This window comes from Curcuma longa, chromosome 8 (assembly GCF_044706935.1).
Source record: "Curcuma longa cultivar G26 ecotype Majalengka, Jawa Barat chromosome 8, ITB_CL_G26_1.1, whole genome shotgun sequence".
Lineage (NCBI taxonomy): Eukaryota > Viridiplantae > Streptophyta > Magnoliopsida > Zingiberales > Zingiberaceae > Curcuma > Curcuma longa.
Window position 1 is genome coordinate 7,901,268 of NC_133868.1, and position 21,540 is coordinate 7,922,807.

The 21,540-nt window shown below is 38.1% G+C and overlaps 4 protein-coding genes across 5 annotated transcripts; 2 read left to right on the forward strand and 2 right to left on the reverse strand.

Moving 5' to 3' along the window:
• The first annotated feature begins 2,559 nt into the window (after positions 1–2,559).
• LOC141832890 (meiosis-specific protein PAIR3-like) lies at positions 2,560–9,196 on the forward strand. The gene is made up of 10 exons (XM_074720253.1): positions 2,560–2,592; positions 2,744–2,995; positions 3,185–5,011; positions 5,104–5,230; positions 7,308–7,371; positions 7,482–7,631; positions 7,697–7,755; positions 7,987–8,121; positions 8,841–8,932; positions 9,128–9,196. The coding sequence occupies exons 1-10, from the start codon at positions 2,560–2,562 to the stop codon at positions 9,194–9,196; spliced, it is 2,808 nt and encodes a 935-aa protein (XP_074576354.1).
• A 3,200-nt stretch (positions 9,197–12,396) lies between these two features.
• LOC141832892 (transcription factor ILI6-like) lies at positions 12,397–12,754 on the forward strand. The gene is made up of 2 exons (XM_074720255.1): positions 12,397–12,522; positions 12,608–12,754. Exons 1-2 carry the CDS (start codon positions 12,397–12,399, stop codon positions 12,752–12,754), a joined length of 273 nt encoding a protein of 90 aa, XP_074576356.1.
• A 418-nt stretch (positions 12,755–13,172) lies between these two features.
• On the reverse strand, positions 13,173–16,301 carry LOC141832891 (cysteine-rich receptor-like protein kinase 10). The gene is made up of 7 exons (XM_074720254.1): positions 15,448–16,301; positions 14,851–14,973; positions 14,628–14,758; positions 14,346–14,550; positions 14,012–14,249; positions 13,767–13,917; positions 13,173–13,647 (listed from the first exon to the last, which is right to left on the reverse strand). Exons 1-7 carry the CDS (start codon positions 16,241–16,243, stop codon positions 13,300–13,302), a joined length of 1,992 nt encoding a protein of 663 aa, XP_074576355.1. The 5' UTR covers positions 16,244–16,301; the 3' UTR covers positions 13,173–13,299.
• A 310-nt stretch (positions 16,302–16,611) lies between these two features.
• LOC141833606 (cysteine-rich receptor-like protein kinase 10) lies at positions 16,612–19,807 on the reverse strand. Of its 2 annotated transcripts, none has more exons than XM_074721089.1 (7): positions 18,954–19,807; positions 18,182–18,298; positions 17,962–18,092; positions 17,670–17,874; positions 17,338–17,575; positions 17,091–17,241; positions 16,612–17,006 (listed from the first exon to the last, which is right to left on the reverse strand). In XM_074721089.1, exons 1-7 carry the CDS (start codon positions 19,789–19,791, stop codon positions 16,659–16,661), a joined length of 2,028 nt encoding a protein of 675 aa, XP_074577190.1. In that variant the 5' UTR covers positions 19,792–19,807; the 3' UTR covers positions 16,612–16,658. The 2 variants fall into 2 exon arrangements, with proteins under 2 accessions (XP_074577190.1, XP_074577189.1); XM_074721088.1 differs by having other exon boundaries at positions 17,962–18,095.
• Positions 19,808–21,540: the final 1,733 nt, after the last annotated feature.

A 21,540-nucleotide genomic window follows, 5' to 3' on the forward strand; every position in this document is an offset into this window, starting at 1 on the left:
ATAACAATTACTTAATTTGCTAGTAAAAGTTGTCACTTTACTCACTATAAATACATACACTATTAAGATAATTACTGTATATGCAGCACTATCTCAAAACTTATAAATTTTATATTTTAAAATGCTGAAATGGAAAGAAAAAAAAGTTATAGGAATTATTTTAAAATCTAAATTACCATTTTCATTAGTCACCCAAATGACTACCACTTTCAGATGACTAGTTTATATTCATATTATCTGCAGTTCTATAGTCACACATGCCTCACGCAGTAGTCAAGCGTATGTTCTTCATTTCTTCGGCTTCAAGTGCCAGCAAAGCCAACTGCACAAAGTGGACATGTGAACATGGTGAAACATTGGGCCCATCCGAAGTTGTTAGATGCCCGCTCGACCCACGTTATAAAATGGCGGTGCGCGTTCCGTTAGCGTTGGAGGGAACCCGCCCTTCGTTTCAGATTTGAATCCCTTGAGGGGAGAGCGAGAGAGAGAGAGAGAGAGAGAGAGAGGGGCTTCAGATCTGCCCAGGATGGAGCAGGAGGTGAGATATCTTCCAATCGCAGATGCTTTCGGCTTAGCTTCTGAGATGGATTTACTCGGAAACTTTGATCTGTTTTTCCCTCTCATCTGCGTTTTTTTCTGCCCTGTTCTGTTTCTTCTATGGGTGTTCGCATTAGATCGATACAATGCCTGTGGTTTTGCTACGCGAATTGAGGGGAATCTGATTTCCGCTTTGCAAGTAATTTAGGCTTTTGGTGCTTTTGAAAAAGGAACTTAGGGTTTTTGTATTTGTTTGAGTGGGGATTAATTGACCGCTTCGCTTCCATTCCCGCTTTCAAGAAATGTGTTAGGTTTTACCGGGGAGTAAGGTTTCATAAGAGCTTCACACGGGAAGTTGATCTCGTTTCGCCAATATAGTGTCAGAAGTGAAGATTTCATGCTTTGTTTATGAAACGTGTTGTCCTGATATGAAGCATTTACATAATTTGAATTTTCTGTCGTTGTTAACTAGGTTTTGATCATTTTCCTGGAATTTTTGGAATATAGATCGGATATCTTGGGAATATTGTTCTGCTATTATTTAAAAATATATATATTAGCAGTCAATATTTTCCTATCTAATTGGAACACCATTGTGTCGTATGTTTTCTATATGTCTATTGCTTATAAATTTGTAAGCAACTGGCTTGTTCCCTTGTTAACATGGTTTGATCACATTTCTGAGGCATTCATGCAGATTTTATTCTATGTAACAAAATTTTCAAATTACTTGTGCCCGGTCTCTCATCAGTTTATAAGACAGGCCCCCTTGCTTTTGGGATGCAAACTTGTTTTTCACATCAGTTTAATGTTTGGATTACCATATCATCAGTTATTCTCAAAGCATAACAATCATAATTAATTATGTTGCAGGAAATTACCTGTCTGCTTCGTACTGGTATTTTGAAGATACAAATAGGATCCTTTTTTATTTTGAGTCGAATGATGCCCAACAAGTAGCTAAATAAACAGAGAAAAATAAACAAAACACAGTTGAAGTTATACAACTAGCCAATGTTACCAAGTTTATTTTGTTTACGACTGCTTCAATTTTATACATGGCAGCTGCTTCCCTCGACCAATCAAGGAGGGGTTTCCAAAAGTTTGAATATTTTGCATATCTGGACCAGACAATGATGAGTCTAGTGATAATAATTCATCCTCAAATTCTGATCTAATCAAGGATGAATCTTGAAGACTTTGTTTACTTGGAGGGATCAGTATTGTAGATAAGGAAAAGGTGGAGCCAAAAGAGGGTGAGAAAAAAAGGAAAGAGAAGGGATCAAAAGTTGGAAGAGGAAGGAATGAAAAATAGTTCCATACACTTGTTTTCAAGTCTCTCCTCTATCCCAATTGTAGAAAAAAGGTGGAATCCGCCACCTCAACGACCTCCACACAATTGACTCTACGACCATCTGTGAGGAGGTAAATTAGAAAGTTGTAGTTGACCACTGTGGGGAGGGCATTTTTCTCGGCTTTGCTGAAATTTGACCCCCTTGTCCATTGTTACATTAGCTGCCCTGCAGTAGTCAACTTAACCCTCCCCTCCATCCGAAGTTACAATAGGTTGTGGTGATGGTCAAGGTGTGATGGCTGCATGATGTTTGATTATTTGCGATGGTCAATGACTTGTGGCTGGCAATGTCTAGTCATCACCAATGTTCGAGAAAACATCGCCTTCTGACCCTCTTCATTTGGACAACTTCCCTATAAGTAAGTAAACACACTTGAAAAGAGTTTAGCACAATGTAAATTCAGATTTAAATGATCCATGAAAAGCACACGAGAGGAATACATACAAGGATGGTTAAAAGATTTCTTTGTTATATTTTTTAAAATTTTCCCCTTCTTTTCTTACCACGTTCTTATGTGCTGGAGTTAAATTGAGCTGGCGTCCAGTAGGATTCTCTGTAAAGAGCACTTTTTCCTCTAGACATACCATTATTTTCTGATTCTTGTTTTGCTGTTTTATCAGATTCAATCTAGAAGTAGATGCCCATAGTCAATTAGCTGAAGAAGAAAATGACAGATATTAAGTCACCAAAGTTATTAAATGTATGCTTGTCTATGAGCTTACTTGCTTCTCTCTCTCTTTTTTTTATGGAACATGATGTGTTTCCATTCCTGGGTCAAGTTAAATGTTTCTTTCATGCTTTGACCATCAAATAGATTCCTCCATTTTATTAAGTTTTCAAGCATAATGTAGGCTGGATCAAGTGTTTTTCAGAGTTTGGGAACCAACAACTATCCTCCAGAACGATATCCAAAAGTATCCATTGGTATTACTGTCGAGAAGTACCCAAAGTTGGGATCCCAAGGAGAAACTAAAGATGATGTTGGACTGCCATCTTGGCATAGGAGACATGAATTGGATGAAAATGTTATAAATAAAAATAGGGAACCTGAAATTTCTGAGAACACAACTAAAAGTAGAACACTGAATGCCAAAGATGAGAAAGCTTCTGTGAAATTTTCAACAAGATTGTTACCTCAGGGGACAGAGTCCAGGCAGACAGTTCATATTTTTACTGAGCAGACTCCAGTGATACATTCGTTAAAAAATATTCTTGAGAATGTAGATTTTGTTGCTCCTGAAGGAGATAAGGCAGACAAGGCTGAAAAGAGTTCAGAGTGGTTTTCCATGAAGTCCCAACATCCAATGCCAACTTCAATGAAAATTTTGTCTGGAGATCAAGCTTCAACGAACAAGTCACAGGACAGGATGCAGGAGAAAACAGGTTGTATTGCTTCTGGAATTAGATTAGAGCAGGTTGCAAATGTTGAAATGCATGTGCTGCATAAAGGTGCTAATATGGGGTTGCAAGACAAAATGATTAAGCATAACAATGAAGGCTTGAAGGCGAAGCTTCAGGAGATACTAAACATGGCATCAGAGAGCAAGCAGAAAATAGAATTGCCAGAACCTGAAGACAAGGACGCCATCAACAGGAATCAATCTGATAAGTTTGCACAGAGCCATCAGATTATAGATTCTCCAGTTGTCAGAAATAGAAAAACATTCAACAGAAATCAAAGAAAAGTTAGACAAGGAAATTCTAAGAGGAACAAAATGAAGTCAGATACTATTGAGACTGATTCAGAAAGTCCAAATGAAATCATCAGAAGACCTCTTACGCGCTCTATGACTCAAAAGAAAGCTTCATCTAAAACATTTCAGAAATTGTTCCAGGGCAGTGTGTATGGAAAAATTCCTCTGTCATCCAGCTCCGAATCTAAACAGAAACTGGGAGAAAATAACATCTTTACCTTTGATGGAGTGGAAGCAAAACTAGTAAATTCAGCCCAGCACATTAACTATAATCCCAATGAATTTAAAGGGATGAAAAGTGAACTGAAAAATAAGAGATTTGAGTTACCGAAAGTCCATTTAACTGAAAAGTTTTCTTCTGTCAAAATTTTAGAAGCCAATGGAAGAGGACAAATAGTGCCATCCCCAGATGAAGCATCATGTAGAAGACGAGAAACAAGGCCCTCTGCTAATCTACTGTTTCGGCATGATAATGACAAGCTAGAGACATCAGAGAAAGGAACCTACCAGCAGTTACATTCAGAAGCAAATAAGAATTTGATTACTGGGTTTGTAGCAAGCAGTGCAGGAACTCGACAACATTTCAGTAGTCCAGAAAAGAAGAGTTCAAGGGGACCTGGTAAGAGTTCAGAACCAAATGTGTATCTGGATAAGATGATTGAGCAAGACAATGGAAAGCCACAAACATCAAAGAAAGCCACAAGCAGTGCAGAAACTCAAGATGGACATTCTATTAGTCTGAAAAGGAAGAGCCTTTCATGTGAAACTGTCAAGAGTCAAACACCAAATTTATTTCTAGAGGAGCTGGTTGGGCATGACAAAGACATGCCACAGAAATTAAACAAAGGTCCCAACTTTTACTTACAATCAGAAGTAGATAAGCATTTGATCACTCCGCTTGCAAACAGTGCAGAAACTCAACAAGATTCTGGCTGTCTGAGAAGGACAAGATATTCATGTGAACAAGTTGAGACTCAAAAGCCAAATTTTTATCAAGCGAAGATGGTTGAGCATGAAAAAGAAAAGCCACAAACATCAAAGAAGGGTCTGAAACATCGGTTACAATCTGAAGCAGATAGTTATTTGGTCACTCCACTCGTAACAAGCACTGCAAACGTTCAAGAACATTCTAATAGCCTAAAAAGGAAGAGGTATTCATGGGAACATGTTGACAGCAAAGTGCCAAATAATGTGTACCTGGAAAAAAAAGTTGAACATCCATCAGTGCAGAAAACAATCCCACTAATTGATCTTCAGGATCTAAATATTACCATGAATGTGAGGTCACCTTCACCAAGATGTAAACTACTGGATGAGGACCTTTACAGTCCAACTAAGAGAAGATTAAGAACATCTTCTAAGTCAAAATTTATGGAGAATCACAAACACAAAACTGATAGTTTAGATTCAGACATGGAATCTGTTGTATCCTTTTTTGTTGTTGTCTTTCTTTTAAAATAGTCTTGTAGGTTGCCTCTTCATTGTCTCCTTATTTCATTTGCCTTAATTATGTTAAGGAACAGACAGTGGAGATTCTTGAATCAGAGAATATGGTACTTCTGAGTGAGGAAGAAGAAAATGAAATTAAGAAACAACCTTTTCTTTCACCAGACAAATGCCAGCCAAGTGATTTTTTCTATAAAGGTGCTTAAATTTCATGTGATAGTCTTGTGCAAGTGAGCATAAATATCAATTTGTCTCGCTACCTATTTCATATTAGATGTGAAATTATAACTTTGAAGTGAACACATTTTGCCGGTTTAGAATGATCAACATGGTTTGATGGTTAATCATGGATAACTATCGGTTAGGGAGTAGTCTGAACCTAGCAGTTTCCCAGATTCCATATGTTGGTTGAGTGGGGTATGGTTGTGTAAAATGCATTGGAGTGAGATTTTTATGCATAATTTCTATAATCTGGTTTATATATTGCTTGTTTAATAGTTGGGATTTTCCATGATCCAGATGCATTCAATAATTGAATTCACTCATATCCTTTTTATGCTTGTGATTTCTGTCTGTTTAATATTTCTGTTTATTTAGTTAATGAACTTGGATGATCCCTTGTTTATTGATTATAGTTTGTAGAATGCTGACCTTTTGAAACAGATATCTTAGTGGCTAAGTTTGAATCATATGTCATTGGCTAACATCTGATCATTTCTTATTTATTTATCAATGATATGCTTGTGGATTAATTGTATCTGATTCAGTTTTTTCCCATTTGTTGCAATCTTGTTGTAATTTCTGTTTCAATTCCTGCATTGCCTCAGATACAATTATACAACAGCTCTTTGACAGCTGATCCCTGTTTAATTGAATGCTGCTCATCTTGTACAATAGTTCAATCATTCTGTTCTTTTTCATTGATGTCTAGATAAAATGTTGTTATAGAAATAACTCTACTTGTATATCTTGGTGTTTTCTTCTACTCAACCCCATTTGATTTCATTGGCCATTGTCTTGATTGCTGATGAGGATGTTGCATGTCATCACCATTTTCTAAGTTATGATTGTCAATAGCATGTTATTGCAGTGGCCAGTGAGAAAGATGCAAAGGATAAATGTTATCGCTAATGAGTGTGAACTGCATTGCTTTTAGAATTGGTCAATTACAATTATGAAAATGTCATCATTTTGGATGCATATGGCTTTAGTATTTAATGATTGGGTTTCCAGTTCCAGAAACACTAGATGAAGATACTTGTAAATAAAGTCAAGAAAATTACAGATGTTTTATTTTTTATTATGTGGTAGCATAATTATGGAATACTCTTGCTATACATTGAGTTTCTTTCTTCTGAAGTTATTTATATGATGATTTGTCAAATACAACATGGTAATGGTACTACGTGCATTGTTCATGACCATTTGTAAGTTATCACCTCTTGCAATCTCAGCTGTCGCATTACAGAGTTCTATCATTAAGTTTTATTATATTAAATATTAATGCTCATAAATGGTACTGCATCGCATATAGTGGAGATACACACAGATAGTGGATACTTGGTGACCCCACCTTCCCAAAAGAAAAGACTATATACTCTTTTGAAATACTGCCTACCTGATTTTACTTCCAATTTCTTTTTTTGGATGTTGATGCTATACTTTATTTCAGTATGAAAAATTAAGAAATGATCTTCTACAACACATGCCATGTTTAAGGAGTTGAATTGACTTAATTTGTTGTGCTTGATTTTTAATAATCTTAATCTTAATCCTGGTCAATTATGGTGTTTAGGGAATACTGTTTCAGTTTTGTTAGTAAAGACTTCCAGCCTGAAAATGAAAATTTCTTATTTTCCCAAATAAAACCAAATTGGTTAAATGATTGGCTGAATTTTTTTAAGTTTGGTTATTCAGTTTCGGATGCTGTCCTTTAGTAATGGCAGTCCTACTTGGATTTCATCAAATGAAATGATGCAGTGTGATGATGATTAATACTGAATTTACTTGGATGGAAAATTAGGATGGAGAGGGGATGGTGGAAGGAGGGTTTTAATGCTCACAAAATTATACATGGAGCTCTATCACTCATGTTTCTTTTTCTCTAAGTTTATCTCCTCCCCCAACCGATCCTTTCTTCTCATACAATAAACCCACCCACCCTTTTGATAAGCAAAAACATACTATCCCCATCATTTTCTACTTTAGCTAAATGCTCATGTTTTGTCTCATCCATGTCCACTGTTGAGGTTAACTTTGCTTTACTCTAATACAGAAACTGAAGAACCTTCTGGAGCATATGAAGTCTTGGAGCAGTATCCAGAGGATAGCTTGGAAAGGTTCATCCATTTCACTACCAAATGCCTTTATTTTTGCAGGCTGCCCAGGTCTAAAATAGCTGTTTTTTTTTCCTGCTCATGTTTCCTACCAATCTACCTGTGTGTGATAGGGCTGTAATCCAACTGGCACTAGTTCTTCAAAGATTCAAAACCAAAATAAGGTCACAAATATGCAAAAAAAGCTCAGATATACTTTCAGATACCAGGGAAAAAGTATGCGAGCAACTACAACATGCTGAATCTCGGATAGAAAAAGATATGTAAGTTATTCACATTTGCAACAAATGGGTAACATGTTAATGAGAGTCTCTTCTACTATTTGCAGTGGGAAGTTCCTCAGTGCTGGCAAATTGAAAGAAAAATGCTTAGAGTCTAAATTCAGAGGTACAAACTTCACTGCGGTCAATGAATTCGCTTGGTGAATTATTAAATTGCTCAATAAAATTTCATGTACATTCTCACTTTGTCAACCTGATCAGGCTACCATTTGAAGCTAGAGTTTGAGTAAATATAAGCTTGCAAGATGCCTCAGTTGTCAATTGTCCTTGTCAGTTGTACTTTTTCCCTGAGCTCTTTAAATTATTTTAGCTTATTTCATTATTTTCTGAGTGACAGAACAACAAGAAAGATTGGAGTTCATACACAACAAGTTCAAGGAGGAGGTAGGTGAGCACCTCCATGTCTGCAAAAACACTTTCGAGGAAATAGAAGCATACAAGATACAGCTAAAGGGAGGTTTCGATAAGCAGCGTAAGTGTTTAAAATTTTATGTAGTTAGTGCATGAAGTCAAATTTGCGAATTGTTAGGATAGGAGAATTAGACATCAAATAAACAAATAACAGGCATATATGAGCGAGCATGACTTGTGCATCAGATGTAATGCCAGGTAAATGCATGACGCCATTAGTCGTTTTCTAAGTTTTCTTTCTGGTTGTTCTCCTAAAACAAACTCTAGGTTCCGGATCTAGACCCCTTATCATGTGGTTTTCTGGTACCTATTATATCTTTTCAATCATGTGATAGGAACACAAAGCATAAAGATGCCTGACTGCAACATTACTTGCATTATTCTTTTCTTTTCTACTCTTCTTTTCTGGCAGTCTGTTAAAATCTTTCTATCTTTTGTCTGTTGGCATTCTCTGCTTAACTTTCCCGTAGTTTGCTGGGTCTATCTTCCTTTGTTATGTCCTCATTTTTTTTTTCAATAGCTGATGCATTGTAATGGAACACTATGTAACTAAACTTTCTAGCTTAATACACTGAGTATGCTCATTTTGTTTTCAATAAAGTTAGATTATTCTTTTCTGAAGGTGTTACTTGTGCTCATAATATTCATGTCACATGATCTTGAATGCACAAAAGGTAAATCATACACATGAAGTTTGCCTTTCTCTTAGAGATCTGATGCAATTCTCTTATATGGATAATAATTCCTTTTCATATTGGTTTTATTTGGTTTAATGAGCAGAAGCTTCACACAAACAGCTTATTGTGCAAGTAGAAGAAGAAATAGAGTCTCAAATAACAAATGCAGAAATGAGAGTCGCTGCCCTTCATAACGTGAGTTCATCAACGATGGGTCAGTCATATATAATATACATAATGGTCAAGTTCATCAACGATGGGTCAATCATCTATAATATAATGGTCAAAATTTACAAATCGAAAACATCTTTTTTCAATTGCTGGATTAGACATATCTGTCAGTCTATTCTTCTCCGACATGTTTGGATTTTAACTTTGTTTTTGTTACAGAATGCTAATAGAAGCTTGAACAAATTAAAACATGTACTGAGGGAGTGGATGTTAGACAGAACAACCTGAAGCTTTCTCTATCAGGGAAGGGGAAGATAGGAGAACCCATGGTGGCTTCTGCACAGATATTGGAATGCCACGACGAATGCTAAGATCCCATTGAAATGTTGGCGAAGACTAACCCTTTTCATTTTTCTTGTTTTACTCTAGAATCTTTATGGCCTTTATTTGTAGTCGACTAACAGCTATATGGTTTAGTGTTTCTAAAACATCTGAGCCAACAGGGCTGAGGGCAGTGATAACAAATGGATATAGGATGTTTATACATATTAGATTCAGCAGATTTTTCATTAAAGGTTGCTGATTAAATTCATATAATGACTTGAAAAGGAGTTTAACTTTGTCGTAATATAGAATTATATCACATTCCAATGGGATGTAAGGATATATATCTCGTGACCAAAGGGCCAAGATCAGAATATCTGATTCAAAAGTTAAAAGGTAAGATTATCAATTATAAATATTAAATTATTCTAAAATAGTTAAGCTTGGCATAGATCAATGCTTTAGGAATTGCAATGATATTTTTTTAAAATAAATTAAATAATTTGCACTCTGTAATATGCAAAATAACATATTTATAAGGCTACATGTGTAATTTTCTTTATAAAGAATGGCATCAAATGTTATTATGGAATTAATTTTAAAAAAGTTTTCTACCAGTTTATAAATTAAAAATGGTGCACTGCAAACTTACATTTAAACATAGGTATTTTGCTATCTCTCATATAATTTTGAAGAGATTAAATTTTCCAAAAATCTTAGAGCGACACATTAAAGAAAAAAGTCATAAAAAAATTTCTCATATGGTTAATTTAATATCAATTTCTCATCCAAATAAGAAAAATCATACAAAAGTTCATTAATAAAAAATAACATTTATGATCATATTTATAATGCTATTTCCTACTTTCTATTAATATTTGTTTATCCGATCCATATCCAATATAATCATCAGCATGTATAATTTTAAAAAGAATTGTACCACATCTCTATTTCGTGGCTTAAATCATATGGCTGTGAAGTAAACAAGTTGCAATAAATATGTTCATTGGATCATTCAAATCATCCAAAATCTTATATATTATTGTCTTTATTCGATTGAATCAGATTCTTCAACTAGAAACTCTACATTTAGTCCGACCAATGAAATCAAAATAAATCTTTGACTGTACATAATTTAACTCACTCGATCTATCCAATCCAATTTTATAAACTATGCACCTTGTCCTCCTTAATTAACCTGCTCACTGCACCATAAACTAATCCACGATTTTAACGAACTCTTTCCGATGGAAATTAAAAATTGCGACTAACTTTTGATCACATCAAAATGTACAAACTAATCCATGATTCTGATGCACTCTTCCCCATGTACAATCTTAAATAAAAACCAAATCTAAAGCATCACAACTAGATGATCGTATTTTAAAAAGAAAAAAAATCTTGTTGATGGTTGATTAAATAATTTTAGGATCGCAATAATGTGACGGCAAAGGTCCTATCATAAAACAAATTGTTTAACAATGTGCATGTGGTGCCATGAGGCTCTTCTTAAGCTTTAATTATGGTGGTTGTTAATTTATTACAATTGTGATAATCTTTCCATAATATCTACAATAACTTTAAGGATTTACTTATTTGAAGATAAAAACATATCAAATGGTGTGGTGGCCATGGCCTGTGATTGAAGATTATTAATTATCAGGTTGGTTTCAGAGAAATCTTTCTTCACATGTGATGATATCATATGTTTATACCATTAATCGCACTAAACTAATTTAACACACTCTCTAAATTTAGCTTATACCACAAATTAAACAATCATTAGTCAAAAGTAGGGTATGAGAAAACAAACAATTCTGCATGTGAATGCTCTCTGCCTCCATTAAAGTTTATTATGATCCATGTACAAACTCATTGATTGCCTTCTGTATTTTTGTAACCGTCCAACTTATTTTTCATCCAAGTGATAGAGCTAAAAAATCTTTAAGTGGGCGCAATCTCCAATAGAATCTTATAAAAAATAGCATAAACATTAGAGTAAACATATATGTGAATGAATCTAGATCAAAACCTAAAAAAATCAAGAACTACGTACACACATCTTTTACTCCTTACGGTTCCATGTGATTCTTCATCACTCTTGCTTTGATCCAAACGCAGAAAGTAGGAGGAAGATCAGCCTCATTGGATCCCTCCATGGCCGATCCTATTAACCAATTCCAAGTTCAGTACAGTACCAATGCATTAAACTACATGAATCAGAAACCCCAGGATTAATTTTAATTCAGTGTCTTCGCTGTCGATTGGATCCAAATCATGTGGCACCTGCAGCATGCAGGAAACTTCACTTGGTTCAATATATTTCACTGATTGATTAACTTTAACAATATTAAATGTTTGATCCAGGTGATACTGTTAATATCTGTATTTTTTTCTTGCAAATTGCCACTTAAATACAATTTATCAGTGTTAGTTAAGCTTAATTCTCTGTATACCACTGAAATTATTAGCAGCAGTGTCAGTTCATCATTAGATCTTCATGAACTTCTTCTCTATATTCTATTGCTTGTTTCAAGGTCCTATCTTGAGTGTTTATGCACTCTGTTCAAAATACAAATATTTGAAATCAGAGGAGGTGTGTGTTAGGTAGATCCAAATTGCTCTGCTGTGATTGGTTGGCTAAGAAAATATTTGTATATATTCTCGAAGTGGAATATTACAATGAGATGAAAGATCTCTAACTCTGAAAATTTCCTAGCTGAATCATGTTTGCAGTTATTTCGTTTAGCATTTAAAGCTCTACTAGCTAGTGATTCGATTCTGCAAAACTAGTATCTAATAAGAAAATGCCATGGGTGAGCAATCATCTTGCTACAGCATCTTCCTCTATCCTCAGTAATGTTGCCTGGTTTTAGAAACACTTTTTACAATTAATCCATTCGTGAACATAGTTAACTATGCTTTGGTCCAAATCTAACACCTTAATTATGTTTTTTGTACAGATTTTTAAAACCACAACATAACGTGGTTTGCATATTCCATCTCTCTCTCTCTCTGCACCTTCTCAGCTAGCTGCAGTATTTAAATAGTTCTTTAGCTCTCTCGTGTCCCTCCTCTGCTGCATCTTTTCCTCCTTTTCTACAATAACAAGTCTTAAACCTTGTCACTTGAGCTTCTAACTGGTCTTTCGACAGTATCAAAAGATGTCGAGCAGGAGAAATCGAGCAAGGCAGTCAGGCTCCTCCAGGATCACAGATGAACAAATCAATGATCTGGTCTCCAAGCTGCAATCCGTCCTCCCCGAAGCCCGCATTCGCAGAAACGATAGAGTAAGTTTTGAATGTTCCAGTGTCGTTGAGCAAGGTAACAACGCCGCCATTTCTGCAATTCAAACTCTAGCTTTTGTTGGTGCAGGCATCGGCAGCAAAGGTGCTGCAGGAAACCTGCAACTACATCAGAAGCTTGCACCGGGAGGTCGACGACTTGAGCGAGAGACTGTCGAAGCTGCTCGAAGAAAGCAGTAGCGATCAAGCTGCCATCATTAGGAGCTTGCTCATGTGATGCTTCAGCTAGTGTCGACTCGCTTGCTAGATCAATTTAAAGAAGAGTCTCTAGCTATTCCAATGCATTCGCGTAGTGATCATTAATTTTGCTAGTACTAGCTTTTGTACTCTCAATTTTCTATCTTGAAATGCTTTTGTTCAATCAATGTTCAGACTGAAGGCCAGAATATTAATGTTTGCACTAGTTTTGTTACGTTGTAGCTGAAACCATAACAGGCAACTGTTTCTAACTAGCTTGAATCTCAATTTAGAGGAGAACATGCACGTCGAGAGGAATTCAGCTAGGTTAATTGAATGGACTTGTAAATTAATTTTAAAAATCTTTAATAGGAAATCTAATTACTCGTATGTTTCATGTTTTATGTGTGACTGATAATAACTTTAAACTTATTTTCAAACAAAGACTAACCCACATCTTTTTATTCTAGCTTTACAAATCATACCTACCAAAGTTAAAATATAGATTAAGCCAAAATTAAAATATATAAGAACCAAAAAGAATCCATCCATACTTAACTTTATGGAGAAAAGCTAAGTATTTTCTCATCTAGGTTCTATTTCTGTAATGGACACATCCTTTGTTGCAGGTGTGATGAGCAATGTCCTACTGTCTCTTTCATACGCTCCGGCAGCGTTCGAGCTGAAGCCTGAGTCGACGGCGAGGCGACTATGCCCGATAGAAAATACTGGCCGGGTAGGAGCTTGAAGAGACACAGTTTCAGCATTCAGCATCACAACCACAGTAGACATGGTTGGCCTGTCATATGGGCTCTCCTGAACACATAGTAACCCAATCTGAATGCATCTCAGCATTTCATTCGCTTCATAGTCTCCACCCAAAGCTGGGTCTGCGATCTCCAATGCTGCACCTCCATCCCATTTCCCCCATATCTGTTTCAAACCATATATATTTGAACCTTTAATTTAGTTTCCAGTTATCATTCACTCTATGGAGTTGAGCTGTTTGATCACTAAACAGATAGCGTAGTAGTTGTACTTTATATACTCACATAGCTAATAAGGTCTTCTGCCATTTCAGAATTATATGAACCAGTGTTTTTCCTTCCCGTCAAAATCTCCAAAACTAAAACGCCGAAGCTGAAAACATCAGACTTGCTCGAAAACTGTCCGTGCATTGCATACTCTGGCGACATGTATCCGCTGCAATGAAATTATAATTTTTAAACTGGAGCACTAGTTATTGCATTTATATTTAGCAGTGAGTTAATCATTGGGATAAATATAGTCGACTCACAAAGTTCCCACAACTCGATTCGTAATGCCCTGAGTCTGATCGACATCAAAAAGCTTAGCTAAACCGAAGTCTGAGATCTTGGGGTTCATTTCTGCATCTAACAAAACGTTGCTGGCTTTTAAATCTCGATGTATGATTTTTAGCTGAGACTCCTCATGTAGATAGCGTAAGCCTCGAGCAATTCCTGTGATAATCTTGTATCTTGTTCCCCAATGCAGTTCTTGCCCTTTTTCTGAATCTAATTAAAAAGATGAACAGAAATTGCAAATTATTGATCTTTAGGTATATATATAGTTCAAAGGAGAAAGAAAAGGAAAAAGGATATATATATTACCATAAAGAAATGTGTCGAGACTTCTATTGGGAACATATTCATAAACGATCATCTTCTCCTGCTCCAAGCAAACACCAAAAAGTTTTACAAGATTTCTGTGTTGGAGCCTAGCCACCAAAACCAGCTCATTCTTGAGCTCTCCGAGGCCTTGCCCTGAGTTCAAGAGTCTCTTCACTGCTATTTCTTGTCCATCCGGTAGCGTTCCCTGCTCAAGAATGCATCCGCACAGTATTGAACGAATTCATGCTGTAAAGTAAAAGAAGATTGTTGAAGCAGGCGTACCTTGTAAACCGCTCCGAATCCACCTTCCCCAAGTTTATTCTCCTCAGAGAAATTGCCAGTCGCAACTTTTAGTGTTTGGTAATCAAACAACAGAGATTCCACACTAGTGATCTTCTCCGGGTCAGTTTCATCTACAAATCGAAAGAGCGACCAATTAGTTACCTCGAAATTAACGTGCATGTCATAATTAATCTATGACATTGATTTTGTTTCAGTAACTTACAAAGCGATCCCAATGACGCCTGCTTCCTCAGCCGACGATAGCGAATGAAAATGATGCAGGCCAGTGATAATACGAACACCACTGGTATCACGGTTGCCACAGCAATTGTAGTTGCATGTCTTCCTGCATCGATCAAAAAAATTAATGGCCAGAAGTACGCTAAATTCAGTATGCCATGTCCTGGATAACATCGCTGAACAGTTGATCGATCGAGAATAAATGTGTTTGTTCTTCGTAATTTAATATTATTGCGCCAATCATTCTAAAGTGGATGCATTTTTTTCGTCTCATCCTCTTTTGAATAAGCTGACGTGGGGCGGCTACGAAGTGGCACGTCGTTATGAAATTGCCTTCCTCAGTGGTTTCCGTCAAGCCATACAATGAACACCCCTTCATTTTCTAAATTTCTCGTCAGCTTCCTTTCGTTTTCCGCCCCGCTAAGTCTTTTTTTATACGAATTTATTTCTAATCAGCAGAAGCCTTTGGAAATTTGCAAGAACTAATCTATTCTTCCGTAGTTAGATGATCTTATCTGTTGCAGATCGATCATCATGCTCGTAAGAAGCTAATTGTTTGACGAATTAATTAATTAATTACCTCCGGACGAGGTGGGCGCCGGAGTCGGTTGCATCGCTGGCGGCGGGGGCACAGAGATGTTGAGGGTGGGGGAACCTTCGAAGAAGGAGGAGTAGAGCTCGAACCTCATGCTGCAGCTCTCGCCGAGTACCCTCCCCCCTCGTTTTCCCACGAACGACGGCGGCATCGGCACGAACAGCGTCCCTAGGCACTCCCTGCACTGCGCCGGCGACAGGTCGCGCGTGCACTGCATCACGTTGTAGATGGAGGGGAACTCTGCCGAGTAGTAGCTCGCCTCCCCGATCGCGAACAGCTTGCTGGAATTGGCCGCCGCGTCGGCAGTCCGGTTCATCAGCATCCCCAGCAGCCAGGCGAGCCGGATCGGTTCCGGGGCGTCGTCCACGTTGTTGAACGCCAACTGCTGGCGGTTGGAGGAGGAGGTGGGCAGCGGCTGGTTGGAGAAGCGGACGAGGCAGAACTCGTACCACACCTCGGCCCCCCTGTTATTAGGGCAGTTGCGGGTGACTTCGGCGGTGGCGGTGTCGAGGCAGGAGCGGCACTCGGTGGCGTTGATGTCGCCGCGGCAGTTGACGAGGCCAAACACCTGGTCGGAGCCTCCCCCGACACTGATATTGAGGAAGCCGGTGGCGTAGCCGTCGGAGGCGAGGGTGGAGAGGAGGCGCTCGAGGTTGGATTGGTAGGTGCTGTTGTCGCTGAAGTTGCCGGCGCTAGGATCACAGTTCTGGAACAGCTCCTGGGCGCCGGCGAAAGAGAGGAGGAGGAGGGGAAGCAGAAGGAAGGGGAAGGAGGAAGCCATGGTGGAATTGGAAATGGAATGTGAAAATTGGACTCCAATTACACTCTAATTTACTACCATGCGAGTGCGTAGACATTGATCAGAAAATTGACTTCGAAAATGTTGCAGCAGGAAGAATTAGTCAAATATTGCTCTGACTGGATATACACGAAATTTTTTTATTTGTGAAAAAAAAAAAAAGTCCCAATCACAATTTTATATATGTCTCTATACGTGCACATCTGTCCCAGACATCATGCTTAAGTTCAACAGGAAATTTCACATGGAGAAAATAAAAGTCAAAGCTATGGAAAGAGTTGTGATTCTTGCTCGATCCAGAAGAGAAAACAAAATGGCGTTCACAAAATCCTAAAACTAATTAATGCAGCTGGTAGAATAGCTAGCTAGCTTGCAAAGGGAAAGTGACAATTTATTATCATCTGGGTTCCAGTTCTGAAATGGAGACCTCGTTGGGCGACATGGCCATGGATCGAGTGCGGCTCTTCTCCGGTACACCAAACGGTAAAGAGGAGCTGTCGGAGACCTGCACGTCCTTGAAGCTCTTGCCGCCGCAAAACGCAGGCTTGGAAGGAATTTGCACGGACACCGTTTCAGAACTCAGCATCAGGTCCACCGTTCTCATGCTGGGCCGATCCGATGGATTCTCCTGCACGCACAGCAACCCAATCTGGAGGCATCGGAGAACGTCGCCGCGTTGGTACTGGTCACCCAGAACTGGGTCTACAGCCTCCAACGCAGCTCCTCCACTCCACTTCTCCCACGCCTGTTCCAAACAATGGAATATCGATCCATTAATCACTATACACTTCGTTAGATTTTGAACAAAAAAAAAACAACTTCTACTTACGAAGCTTAGAAGATCTTCTGCAGTCTCAGAATCATAGCTTCCGCTGTTTTTTCTTCCCGTCAAAACCTCCAAAACCAGAACACCGAAGCTGAACACGTCTGACTTCATTGAGAATTTACCATGCATTGCATACTCCGGTGCCATGTATCCACTAAATACATAAAAGCCAAGCAAAATAATTTTTTTAACCAAAGTTGATCAACAGATCGACAAGAAAAAAGAAAAAGGCAAATAGCAGATTACTCACAAAGTTCCGATGACTCGGTTGGTGGTGCCTTGAGTCTGGTCGCCATCAAAAAGCTTGGCTAAACCGAAATCTGAGATTTTGGGGTTCATCTCTGCATCTAGCAAAATATTGCTGGCTTTCAAATCCCTATGTATGATCTTTATCTGGGACTCCTCGTGGAGGTAAAGCAAGCCTTGGGCAATTCCACTGATGATCTTGTATCTCGTTCCCCAACGTAATTCCTTACCCCTCACAGGATCTATGTAGCCAGTGTTCAAATGTTTAATTAATTAGCAGTGTTGCAGTGCTGCGACTTGCATTAATTTCATAAAAATGGAGAAATTGATGATTACCATAAAGGTATAAATCGAGACTTCGATTAGGAACATATTCATAGATGAGCATCTTCTCCTCCTCCAAGCAAACTCCGATAAGTTTCACAAGATTCCGGTGTTGAAGCTTCGCGACCAAAAGTAGTTCATTCTTCAGCTCTGCAAGTCCCTGACCCGCATTTAATAGTTTCTTTACTGCTATTTCTTGTCCATTTGGAAGAAATCCCTACAAATGAAATGATTAAAGCAAAATATGTAAACACATAACAAGAAATTAATACCAACATACGCTTTTGAGTTTAGATTTACGTACCTTGTAAACTGCTCCAAATCCACCTTCACCGAGTTTGTTATCTTCAGAGAAGAAGGCTGTCGCGACTTGTAGTGTGGCGAGATCAAACAATATTGATTCAACACTGATGATTTTCTCTGCTTCAGTTTCATCTACTGATAGAAGATTAAAAAACTTTGAGATTGAATAAGAAACATCATGTAGCTTGATAATTAATTATGCTGTGCAGTGCCTCACTCACATCGGGGTGCCGGCTTCCTCCTACAGTAGCAAATGAAAATTAAGAAGATGAGAGATATCGCAGTCACCGATGGTATTACAATCGCTAGAACAGTTCCAGTTACATTCCTCTTCTTTCCTGCAGCAAATTATATTAAATCTCAACATTTCACGTCTTTTTTCCATCTAAAATCAATATTGTTAGACGATATTATTTTCTTCATGTAGAAAATTCTTCAGACGTTTTATTCCACGAGCATTTAAGACAATAAAATATCTCACAGGTTTTGGTGCTCATCCACTGTCAGGAAGTTTAAATTTTACATTACATATTAATAAAATTGGATTATGTCACGTCGCTGGCAAGACAATGACAGTGCCATGAAATCAGGGCTGAGTGGATTCTAATGGCAGACTTTGCTTGACTTCATCAAAAGTCTTGAATTTGTGATGACTATCGATTTCCAATAGAAAAATAACTTATTGGACGACCCATCGTCCCTTGCCAGACGTCAGTAAATAAGTTCGGTAGCAAATTAAATATACTTCATATATATCGATAATTAAAAGCCAGACCCGAACTTATTTCTCAAGGAAAAAAAAAACAACCCTCTGTTTCAGAATGCTCATCTCAGATCAGAACTTTTGTACTCTACTGTAAATGTGAAATTATCTCTAATGAAAAATAAAAATAAATCTCCGTTAAAAATATTATACGAATTTAATTATTGGTATTGATAGTTAGAAATTCATTTCTAATGACCTTAATTTGGCGTAATTAACAATTCTTATACCTTGTCCGGAGGCGGGGACTGGGAGCGGAGGTGCTGCAGCAGGCGGCGCGGCCGGACTCGTGGCGTTTTCCGGTGGGACCGTGAGCCTCAAGGTCGGTGCGCCCTCGAAGAAGGAATAGATTTCGTACCTCATGGTGCATACGGCCCCGAGGACCCGTCCCCCCTGCCTCCCCTCCAGGAACGTCGGAAGCGGGTTGAACAGACCGAGCACGCACTGCTGGCACTGAGATGCCGACAAGTACGGCATACACTGCACGAGCCCGTACACCGTCGGGCTCTCCGCCGTGTAGTTGCTCACCACACCCGTCGCGAACCGCGTGTCCGACCCGGTTGCGTTGTTGAGGGTCGAATTGAGTAAAAGATTGAGGAGGCGACTGAAGCGTTGTGGGCTACTGACGTTGGCGGCGTTGCCCAAGAGGACTTCCGGGTCGTTGCTGGTGGAGCCGAGGAATTGCTCGTTGGAGAAGCGGAGGAAGCAGAAGTCATACCAGAAGATGGCCGCCCTGTTGAAGGGGCAGATCTGCTGCGAGTCCTGCGACGCCGTGTCGAGGCACCCGCGGCACTCGGTGGTGTTGACGTCGCCGCGACAGAGCGCCAGGCCGATCACGAGGTTGGGGACTTGGCCGACAGAGGTGGAGGCGAACCCGGAGGCGGAGGCGTTGAGGGAGAGGGTGGATAGGAGGCGATTGAGGTTGGTTTGGTAGGTACTGTTAGCGGTGAAGTTGCCGGTGGTGCCGCAGACGTTGTACAACGATTGGGCGGCGATTAGGCTCGGAGAAGAGAAGAGGAGGAGGAGGAGGAAGAAGAAGAGGAAGTGTTGGTAGGCGGAAGGAGACATTGTGATCTGATCGATATTGCTGATCAGCTTGAGAAAATAAGAGCGCAATGGTATTGGGAAATTTAAACTATAAGGCAATCAAAGTCAGGATTCTGAGCAGATCGAGTGGACGGAATAATTTTCAAAAGTTTTTCTTTTGAATTTTTTAAAAATATTTTAGGGATATGGTAAATCTAGTTAGAGATATAAATATCTTTATACACGAAGAAACTCATAATAAAAGCAACAATATGTTTGCACAAATTAAACTTATGTACGTACGTATAAGCTCTTCATCGTTTATTAGGATCATGCACCGAGCCTAATAATTAATAGTATAAAAAATATTAAGATATAATTTTCTCTGCGGTTGACTAATTCAAGACTTGGGGGGCATCTAGATTTTTATTTTAATAATATTTCTTTGTGGTGTGGCTCGGTTCCTTTTGTCATGTGGAAATGTGACTCGTGGACAGAGACGGCACTGCAACCGGACGCTTCTCGTCGATTTCGTGGCAAGAACCGTTGACTACCAGAGATTTTGACCCAGTCAATCGTTCCCGTATGTATGCATTAACTATAAGACACGTATCCAACTATATATTTCAAAATGTTTGAATTAATCAGACCTGTCTCGTTACTTTGATTAAAAAAATGCTCATTTAAATTTATAGAACTTATTTGATTTCATTCTATCAAACTATTACTTTTTTTAAAAAAAATCTTAAAATTAATATTGATTGAATTACTTAGAAAAACACTATGGTATTTTTCTTTTTAAAAAACAAATATCAAGCATATGTAATAGGTTTTTTTTTAAAGAAAATATCTATGGAATGTGAACATATTTATGGAGAGTAGAAATTGAGGTTCATTTATTTGATGGTAGTTAATTGTTATCGAAAAAACCAAGACGACATAGTCGATGGTTGACTTTGTCAGAATTAAAGATGAAAGCTGAGTGTCGTCCGCGTTATGCATGCCCAAATCCCAATCGAAGCAAACACAACATGGCAAGGCAAATCTTCCATCATGTTTAGTTTAAGATGGATCCGTTTAATCTAAAGGGTGAATTAGTGAAAATGGTACTTGTAGTGGAGTTGATGTTGGGGGGGGGGGGGGGGGGGGGGGGGGGGAGGATTGACCTAGAGGTAATGGGGTGGAAATGATTAAGGTGGGGGGGGGGGGGAGCGAACAATGAGTAATGATAGGGAACATGAAAAATGGTAGCATGACACACTGCATGCAGTGGGTCCCACTTACATACAGTGGGACCCACATCCATACAATTGAGTGTGTCATGCTACATTCATGTTATCATTTTTCATGCTCTCTATCATTTTTCGCTAACAATAATAAATATAGCGATTTTACTTATTCTTTTCTCTTTTGCTTTCTCTTCCCCTATACCAAAGAGAATCTGGCTTTTAATTTGGATTTAAGATTTTTTACCATGTCATTAGAGGATGATATTATTAATTTACATCATCATTTTATTTATTTTATAAAATAAAATGGATCTTAAAATCTATATATTTATGTACTTGAACTTGATGAAAAATCATAATATAATTATTTTGTATATATAAATTTCTTCTTCCTTTTCTTTCACTCATTTCATTCATGATTTTTTTTATAGGCAGAGGAGAGGAGGACTCATATATATAATTTTTTATTTTCGTATATCCATAAGTTATAATTATTATTATTATTTATATTCATTATAAATAATTATTATTATAATATATAGATGAATTATATATTTGATTA

What these genes read in the sequence shown, in the direction of transcription:
- LOC141832890 (XM_074720253.1), top strand. Translation starts at nt 2,560, where the DNA reads ATGACAGATATTAAGTCACCAAAGTTATTAAAT. An exon ending in ATTCAGACATGGAATCTGTT is followed by an intron (nt 5,012 to 5,103) that starts GTATCCTTTTTT and finishes AATTATGTTAAG; the next exon opens with GAACAGACAGTGGAGATTCT. An exon ending in GGGAGGTTTCGATAAGCAGC is followed by an intron (nt 8,122 to 8,840) that starts GTAAGTGTTTAA and finishes TTTAATGAGCAG; the next exon opens with AAGCTTCACACAAACAGCTT.
- LOC141832892 (XM_074720255.1), top strand. Translation starts at nt 12,397, where the DNA reads ATGTCGAGCAGGAGAAATCGAGCAAGGCAGTCAGGCTCCTCCAGGATC. An exon ending in GCATTCGCAGAAACGATAGA is followed by an intron (nt 12,523 to 12,607) that starts GTAAGTTTTGAA and finishes TTGTTGGTGCAG; the next exon opens with GCATCGGCAGCAAAGGTGCT.
- LOC141832891 (XM_074720254.1), bottom strand. Translation starts at nt 16,243, where the DNA reads ATGGCTTCCTCCTTCCCCTTCCTTCTGCTTCCCCTCCTCCTCCTCTCT. An exon ending in GGCGCCCACCTCGTCCGGAG is followed by an intron (nt 14,974 to 15,447) that starts GTAATTAATTAA and finishes TGATCGATGCAG; the next exon opens with GAAGACATGCAACTACAATT. An exon ending in GATTCGGAGCGGTTTACAAG is followed by an intron (nt 14,551 to 14,627) that starts GTACGCCTGCTT and finishes ATTCTTGAGCAG; the next exon opens with GGAACGCTACCGGATGGACA.
- LOC141833606 (XM_074721088.1), bottom strand. Translation starts at nt 19,791, where the DNA reads ATGTCTCCTTCCGCCTACCAACACTTCCTCTTCTTCTTCCTCCTCCTC. An exon ending in GAGGAAGCCGGCACCCCGAT is followed by an intron (nt 18,096 to 18,181) that starts GTGAGTGAGGCA and finishes ATCTTCTATCAG; the next exon opens with TAGATGAAACTGAAGCAGAG. An exon ending in TCTCGATTTATACCTTTATG is followed by an intron (nt 17,576 to 17,669) that starts GTAATCATCAAT and finishes CTGGCTACATAG; the next exon opens with ATCCTGTGAGGGGTAAGGAA.